Consider the following 8,199-nt stretch of genomic DNA (forward strand, 5'->3'; position numbering starts at 1 on the left):
TAATAAATAAAATCCTACTTCTACCAACAAGAAAGGAAATACAATATTTGAAAGCAGGATTCTTAACCCTTTTGTTGTTATGGAACCCTCAGGCAGGCAGTCTGGTAAAGCCTGTGGACCCCATCCCCTTCTCAGCATCATGTTTTTTAAATGCATAAAGTAAAATACACAGGATTACAAAGCATGTCAATTCTATTGAAATACAGTTCCCAATGTTGAGAATTGCTTTTACATGTAATTGGGGGGTGGGAAATAAAATAATTATTAAAAAATAGAAATACAGTTCTCAAAATATTTTTTAATTCACAGGACTCCAGGTAAAGGACCTCAGGACTCAGAACAGTGCTATGTCCAATCTTGACTCCAAAAGGCTGATGAAGCTGACAGCTCTCCTCTCAAGAGAAAGGTGGTAGCCTACGGTGCAGAATGAGGCATATGCTGTCCTACATGGTCAACGTATCTGTTTGTTTTGCTTACCTGACCTTTTTTGTTACAAATGAGGGCTCTGTTGGATGGGAACTATATAAAGAAATGACAGCAATGTAAAAAAATAAAACATACTTAAAAGAGGAAAAAAGACAAGAGAGGGTGATTCCTTTCAGTATAAAGACCAGGAGGTTATCCTCCAGGGAAGTGTGCAGAGGGGTAAATGTGGGGAGAGGTCTGGGTCCCCACCAAGGTCTAAGAAGCAAGATCCTGAAATCAGGGTCAAAAAGTGGACCAAAACAAGGTCCCTGGGAGAAGTTTGCAAAGGGCAGGAGAATTGTATTTCTTTGCAGCTCTAACTTCCCAGGGCACAGCCTACCTCCATCAGGCCCCCCAAATAGTGGAAGGTGATAGCAATAACACTCAGAATAGCTGGCATTTACATAGCGCTTGCCGTTTTGTCATGTGCTCCAACAGCCCTGCAAGGATAGGTCATATTACAGATCAGGAAAGTGAGGCAAGCTTAATGGCTTGCAGAGGGTCGCACAGCTAGTATCTGCAGCAGAATCCAAACTCCAGTCTGCCTGGTTCCTAAGTATCAAGCTCTTTCCACCACACCACCCAGTGGCTACTTACTTATCAAGAGGGTGGGATTGGCTGGAAGAGTAGATCCTGCTCCTACTTCAGGAACACTGCTTCCTGTGGCCGGAGTCTCGAGGGAGGATGAGGCTGTAGTCTGTGCTGCACGTGTCTTGTCTGTTGGAAGGGTGTCGACTAGGCTGAGTGTTTTCAATGAACCTTTTTCTGAGCCTATAACAACAATATGTGTGATGTTTACAAGTTTGCCAAGTGTTTGATGCACATTACCTCAACCCTTTGAAGCAGGTCATTTTTGTCCCCACTTGACAGATGAAGAAACTGAGGCTCATTAAGTGACTTGCCTATAGTCTTACAGCTAGTAAGCATCAGAGGTGAGATGCAGATCCAAGTCTTCCTGACAATGGGTTGAGTGCTCTATCCAATATGCCACACTGCCCCTGCCTGGTTCAGCAGTATTAACTGTCCTTGCAACCCCCTCCTCACTCCCCCCTACTATGAAGAAGCAGGGTGATGGGGGGGGGCTGCCCCAGGATGCAGGGGCAGTGAAAGCTGAAGGCAGAGATTAGATTTGAGCTTAGAGGCGCTGGGCCCCCCCTAGATACAGATTCCTGTGACTATGGAGGGCCCGAGGGAAGGCACAGACTCACCAAAAATGGTGACAACCAGGGCAGGGGAGCTCCTTGGTGCTGAAAAAAATGGGGGTTCCCGTCCCTGACTCTGTATCTAGGCTGATGGAAGATGGGGTCTTCTACAGGGGTGAGGTCCAAGTTACAGAATGCCTGGTCCCTAAGCCTGGGTCCAGGGAGGGTGTGCTCTCCCCTACAGACCTTTGGGCACCTGCTCCTGTGCCAATGCCATGAGATCAGACAGCATTGTGGAAGGAGAGGCCACTGGGCTGATGTCTGCTCCTGAGCCAGAGGCAGCTCCAGGTGTCAAGCTAGCCATCAGGGTCTGCTCTGGAGGGCTAGATCCTCTGTGGGCCTCATCACTACCAGCAGGGTGCTGTCCTGTAATGACCGAAGAGGTCAGGCTCAAAGGGCTCACGACTGATCCACTAGGGGTGGCAGGGCTGGAATTTGCAGAGAAAACCACTGGAGGGCTCTCTCCAATGTCATTGGCCAAGGTGCCTTTGGCCATAGCCAGAGCAGATGAGGCTGTTGGAGGGAGGGTCGAGCTGACTTCTGGGCTCCCAGGAGCCATAGAGTTAAGAGGTATGGTTGATGAACCTGGTTGAGGGGTCACATTGTCTAAGGACAAAATTTCCAGGAAGGACGTAGTCAGGTGTGGGGTCATGCTGGTCTGCCCTCCCACTCCTGCACATGGGAAGTCAGGATGGTGAGGAGTCAGAAGAAATTCTGCGAGCTGGATCCCAGGTCTCAGGCATGAGCTATCCATCCCAGGGGCAGGTAAGTCCAGCTCCTCGTCCCTGGGAGGAGCTCCCAATGAGAGTGCAGGGGTTGATGGGATGAGGCCCTGTGCCATAGGGAGGGCAGAGCCTGCAATATTCCCAATGATTTGAGCTGTGGTTGGGAACCTTGCGGTGACTTGGCTCGTCCCAGTATCAGCCAAAGAGCTGCTGATGCTGGAGGCATCAGGTGCTGTGGTCAGTGCCAGAGACGAGTGGGTCCTTGCTGCAAGGCTGGTCTCTTGAGCAGTTATTGTGTAGGTTAGGTTCGCTTCACTGACTGAGCCCCTTCTCTGCCTTTCAGAAGGACTAATCCAGAAGCCAGCTGTATTCTGAGCTGAGAGTGAAGTCCCGGGGGAACCTGTACTGTTTCCCAAGTCCAGAGTGCTGCCCTCTGTACTGGCCTCAGCCACTGGGGTGTTCATTAATGGCAAATCTGGATTAGACCATCTGGTTCTTGCCATGGTCAGGCCTCCAGGGGTGGCCAAAACTTCTGCAGAGCTAGTAGCCTGCTCAGAAGCGGTGGTCTCCATGGGACCAGTGCATGGAGAGGCAGCTTCTTTCCTCTGTATTTCAAAGACATCCCTGACATCCACTGTGGTGGAGGATGTGGGAGCAGACATGGAGTATTTCCGGATATCTGTCATGCTGGTTCCTTCAAAACAGGGAGTAGCCAGATGAACCTCAGAGCTGGGGTACAATTTTTGAATGACATGAGGTATATCTGTAAGCTCAAAGAAAGAGCTAGACCATGTGGTGCTCCCTCCTGGCAGATCTGCTGATGTGCCAGCTCTCTGGAGGTTACTCAGAACAGAGACAGGCAGGGCCTCTGAGCTGGGCTCTCTTTCTACCCTGGCATCCAGCCTCTCTGGAGTAGTGGGTAAGGCTAGGCTCAGGGAGGAAGCTGAGGCCCTGCCTGGGACTTTAACGGAATTGCGTTGCATGCCTGCATGGGTCCTCCAATAAGAAAACATCCCTACAGGTGTTGAAGCAAAAGATGTGACTAAAGGATCGGGGCCTCCATCCTCAGTTTCTGAGCATATTGAAGCTTCAGAAGATGATGCAGTTGGTAGGGCAACTAGGCTAGTCTCTGTCCCTGCACTTAGAAGTTCAGGATGTGGGGAGGGCCCAGGAGAAGGAGACACAACGTCTGCCATCTTACTGGTAGGGGTCAGACTTGAACTTTCAGGCCCAAGGACATCCAAGTCCATCTCCTTGGCCACAGGAGTGACCTCTAATGAGGCTGATGGGGTGAAAGGCCCTGACCAAGTAGGGCTGGTGGCAGTGGCAATCACAGGGACAACTGTTACTTCTGCTGTTCTAGAAGGCCAAGAGACAACTGTGTTCTCTTCAGTAACAGGCAGCATGCTGCTGGAAACAGACACATCAGCTGCTACTCTGGTTGGTTCCAAGGGTAGATATGTCTTTGTTCCAATGCTAGCCCTTGACATGGTACGGGTTAGAGTCTTACATTCTGTTCTAAGGCTGGCCCTTGACATGGCACGCGTCAGAGTCTTATACACAGGTGAGTCTGGAATAGCCCCTATAGCTGGACTTGTCTTGAGGTCAGTGCTTGTGCCCAATGTCTCAGGGAAAAGAGTATTAGCTTCTAAAAATGGAGCATGGCCCACTGTACTTTGCTGAACCTCTACTCTACTTGAGGCCAAATTTGAACTAGACTCTGTGGTGCCAATAGTGAAGTCTTCAGTGGTGGCCACAGTTGGTCTCCCAGGAATGACAGTCTCTAGGGGGACGACAGGGACAAGAGAAGCAGCTTCTGTGGAAGTGGATTTTGTGGTGCCCATAGGGATGGAGTGGTTCATTTCCTCACTTATAGTATGAAGGTTAAATGAGACTGTCCTCTCAGACCAGGAAGTGGCTGGATGTGCTTTGGAGCTGGTGTGCAGGGAAGTGATTGGCCCAGAGAAACTACTAGACGTCTCACTACCAGACATGGGTTCTGTGCGTGGCATTGCCTGCACAGTTGAGCCATCACTTAGGAAAGTAGGAGGCAGGGCAGCTAAGATGGGCTCTGTTGTTACTTGGGTATCCAGCTTCTCTGTGGGGGTGCCAGAAATGTCATGTGCCTCAACAAGTGTTGGAGTAGGGTTTGTTTCTGTGACTTTGGAAGAGTGGGTGTCTGGAGCTATATGTGAAATATCAGAAGTCTCCCTCAGGGCTGAGCCAGTAAGTGTTGCCAGTGGGCTTTGTCCTTCCATTTCACTGTCTGAAGATGCCAAAACTTCAGAAGAGGAAATAGTCAGGAGGCTGGCCGTGCTAGCTTCTTCACCTATACTTTGTAGATTAGGATGGGATATGGACATGGAACTGGAGCTGATGGCTGCAGCCTTAGCATTGGGGATCCGACTTGAATTAGGGAGAGCTGAAGCCATCTCCTCTGTCCTGAGCATGTCCCCCAAGAATGCTGTCGAGGCTGATGAAGCAAGGGGATGCTTCAAAGAAATGCTGACTCCTGTCTCAGACGTGGTGAGAATTTCAACTTCAATGTCATTAGAGGACCTTGGGTTTGCTGTCCTCTCTCCAGGAGTGGGCACAGAATCCTTGGCAATGGATGATGCTGCTGTGATTGGTATCAGCAAAGACCCTGTCCCTACTCCAAGACCGGCCCCTGATACAGAGCTTGGGGTGTGGTCTTGAGTCACATAGACAATTGAGTCTGGTTTGAACCATGTGGATCGACTTGCCTTGAGACCAAGGCTGCTATCAATAGACTCAGAGGTGCCGGGAAAATCTTTGCTGGTCTCTGAGGCTGGAACACTGCCAGTGCTCCTTCCCTGGGGCACCAGAGCACTTGTGGAGGCCAAACCAGAACTTGACCATCTGTGGCCCATAGTGGTGGTTGTCTGCTCACGACTGGTAGTCTCTGGAGGTCCAAAAGATGGACAGGCAGCTTCCTCCATCTCTTCTCCAGTTACGATAATGGTCACTGAGCTATCTGAGGACTTAGAGGACGATGAGACAGAAGAAGAGAAGGTCACCTCCTCTCTTATAGTAGGGAGGTTAAAAGAGGCCATCCTCTCGGACCAAGAAGTAGTCTGATATAGCAGGGAGCCAGAGCGCAGGCATGTGATGTGGGGTGTTTCTGGGAGCTCAGAGAAGTCATCAAACCCTGTATCCATTCCCCCTTGCTGTTCTGTGGACCATATAGCTTGCACAGTTGTTGGACTATCCCGTGGGACAGAAGAAGTTGGAATATCAGACAAGGAAATGGTCCTGGGGATGGTCAAACTAGTCTCTGAACCTGTGCTTGAGAGTTTAGAGTAAGACAGAGACATGAGACACGTATGACTGCCTGTGATCTTGGTGTTGGGGATCAGACTTACACTTTCAGTTCTGGGGATAGCCACACTCATCTCCTCTTCTTCATGAGTGACCCCTGATGAAGTTTCAGGGTCTGCTACCATGAGAGGCTGCTGCAAAGAAAGACCAGTATCTGTCCCAGACATAGCAAAAGCTGGGGCTCCAGCTGTGGAAGAGGGTGCTGGGATGGCTATGCTTCCTCCAGTTGTGGACACAGAGCTGCTGGTAGTAGAAGTTGTTGCTATGGTTGTCTCTGCTCCTAGATCAGCCCCTGTTGTAGTACCTGGGGCGTGAGCTTTGGTCATGTAGATAGAGGACTGTGTTCTGGACGTCGTAGGAAGATGTATCATGTGGGCAGTGCTGGTATCTAAGGAGACAGAGGTGCCAGGGCTAACCATGCTGATTTCCAAGTCTGGGTCACTGCTCATTGCGCTGTCTTCGTCCACCAGCATGGTTATGGCAGCCATACTTGGACTTAACCACTTGCTGCTGATGGTGGTGAGATCTGAGGGTCCAGACTCCTCAGAGTCAGCTGTATCTTCAAGACCAATGGCCTCTTTGAGAGCCGTGATTTGAGAGGTAGCTTCCATTATCCGTGCTCTTGTTAAGACAAAGGATATCCAATTATCCACAGTCATGGAAGATGTAGGGACAGATAGAGGGAAGTTTGCCTCTTCCGTTTCATTGATAAACTCAAAAGGAGATGTCACGTCAAACCAGGTATCCAGGAACCCTTCAGATGTGCTGCTGGATCTCCAGTTGAGCTGGGGAGTGATTTTGGACTGAGAGAATTCACCCAACACTGTTGCCATCCCCTCTGTCTCCTCTGCAGGTGCGGCCATTTGCATCTTTCCTGAGATATCGCTGTGAGCAGTGGGGAGCAGAACAGTCACTGCTCCGGTCTGTCCATCAAGTCTCTCCTTGATGGTTGATGGCATGTGTGCCAGCACTGAATCAAGGCTTGTTCCGGTGACACTGGCAGTGCTGGTCTCTGGGACTACTGTAGGGGAAATGTCATCGGGAGAGGTCTCTACTGGAGCTAAACCAGGAGGCACAACCAATTTCTTTGGGGCTCCCAGTGGACAGCCTGGGGATGTTGGAACTTGAGGAGAGGGAGTGAACAAAAGGGTGGTTCTCCCAGCCTCTGCTTCTGTACTTTCAGGACAGAACTCTGACAGAAAAGCAGGGCTGTTCTCAGTGACTTTGACCTCTGGGGGCAGGCTTGCCCTTTCAGTCCTAGGAATAGCTGAAGTCATCTCCTCTGCCACAAGAGTGACCCCTGATGCCTGTGGCCAAGCAGAGCTTACATTTTCTAACCTAGACATAGTGAGAACCATGGCTTCAGCTTTGGGAGGGGACCCTGTAATGACTGTGCTTTCTCTGGTTGTTGGCACAGAGCCACCAATGGTGGAGACTGCCGCTGTGGTTGGTAGCAAGGAAAAATCTGTCTCCAATTCAAGCCTGGTCTCTAATGTGTTACTGGAGGTGTGTGATAGACCTGAGCAGACGATCGAATCTGTGCTGAAGCCTTTAGGATGCTTCGTCTTGAAGCCAAGGTTTGTGTCAGGAGAGTCAGAAGTACCTGAGGAAACGGTGCTGGTCTCTGTGTCTGGAGTATCATCCACTGCGCTTGACCTATCAGTCAGGACGGCTGTGGAGAACCAACTTGGACTTGGCCATGAGTTCTCAGTGTTGGTGAAGGCTGAAGTGGTGTTTATGGACCTTCCGTTTGGGGTTGTGGGAACAGTGGATGGAGAGGCCTCTTCATTTGCCTCAGCACCAGAAAAGCTGCTACCTGAGCCAGAGGGTGAGAGGACCATAGTGGAGTGACTGCAGAGAAAAAAGGGAAGTGTGTCCTTTTCCAGGGAAGGACCTGGGGCACCGAGGTAACTGAACTGCCATGCCTGAGTGATGACAGGTGTGTCTGTGGGCTCAGGGGAAGTGCTTGACCCTGCCACGCTCTCTCTTGTCCCATCAGTAGATGATGTGTCTATGCTCATGTCCCCTCCAGCAGTGTTGGGGATATTGCCTGGTGCAGTAGTAGAGAGGATGGCCGATCCGAATTCTGTCCCTGTCTGGTTGTCTGTCCTTTCTTTGGAGGTGGACATGGTACACTAGGGATCCAAAGCAGAGTTCACCCTGTGACTTTGGCACTGAGGGCTTCCAGAGAGGAGGACAGAGGGACAAGGTCCCTGAATCCTGTCTCTAAAGATGAAACACTGGAGAGGCAGAATCAACGGGGGACTGAGGAGCTTGTGCTGGGCTGGGACCCTCACTAATAGTTGTGCCTGCTCGAGGTGTCAGAAAGGAAACTGATTTTGAAAGGAACACTAAAACCTGGGCCGTTGAGAGATATGGCTGGGATTGGAAAGACTGAGGTGGTTCTGGAGCCCTGGGTCACTCCTTCTGGTGACATCTCAGGTGGAGGGAAGATGGTTCTTGTTGGT

General features: G+C 50.5%; 1 protein-coding gene across 1 annotated transcript; it reads right to left on the reverse strand.

Annotated features, from left to right (window-relative positions):
• Positions 1-3,890: 3,890 nt before the first annotated feature.
• On the reverse strand, positions 3,891-6,690 carry LOC138176338 (serine-rich adhesin for platelets-like). The gene is made up of 2 exons (XM_069107176.1): positions 4,089-6,690; positions 3,891-3,922 (listed from the first exon to the last, which is right to left on the reverse strand). Exons 1-2 carry the CDS (start codon positions 6,688-6,690, stop codon positions 3,891-3,893), a joined length of 2,634 nt encoding a protein of 877 aa, XP_068963277.1.
• Between the last annotated feature and the right edge of the window lie 1,509 nt (positions 6,691-8,199).

This window comes from Petaurus breviceps, unplaced genomic scaffold (assembly GCF_028583685.1).
Source record: "Petaurus breviceps papuanus isolate PSGF00001 unplaced genomic scaffold, PetGlider_PUasm1.0 103, whole genome shotgun sequence".
Lineage (NCBI taxonomy): Eukaryota > Metazoa > Chordata > Mammalia > Diprotodontia > Petauridae > Petaurus > Petaurus breviceps.

Coding starts and splice junctions, on each gene's coding strand:
- LOC138176338 (XM_069107176.1), bottom strand. CDS start 6,690: ATGCCATCAACCATCAAGGAGAGACTTGATGGACAGACCGGAGCAGTG. Junction 3,923..4,088: donor TAGTTCAAATTTGGCCTCAA/GTAGAGTAGAGG, acceptor TGCCATGTCAAG/GGCCAGCCTTAGAACAGAAT.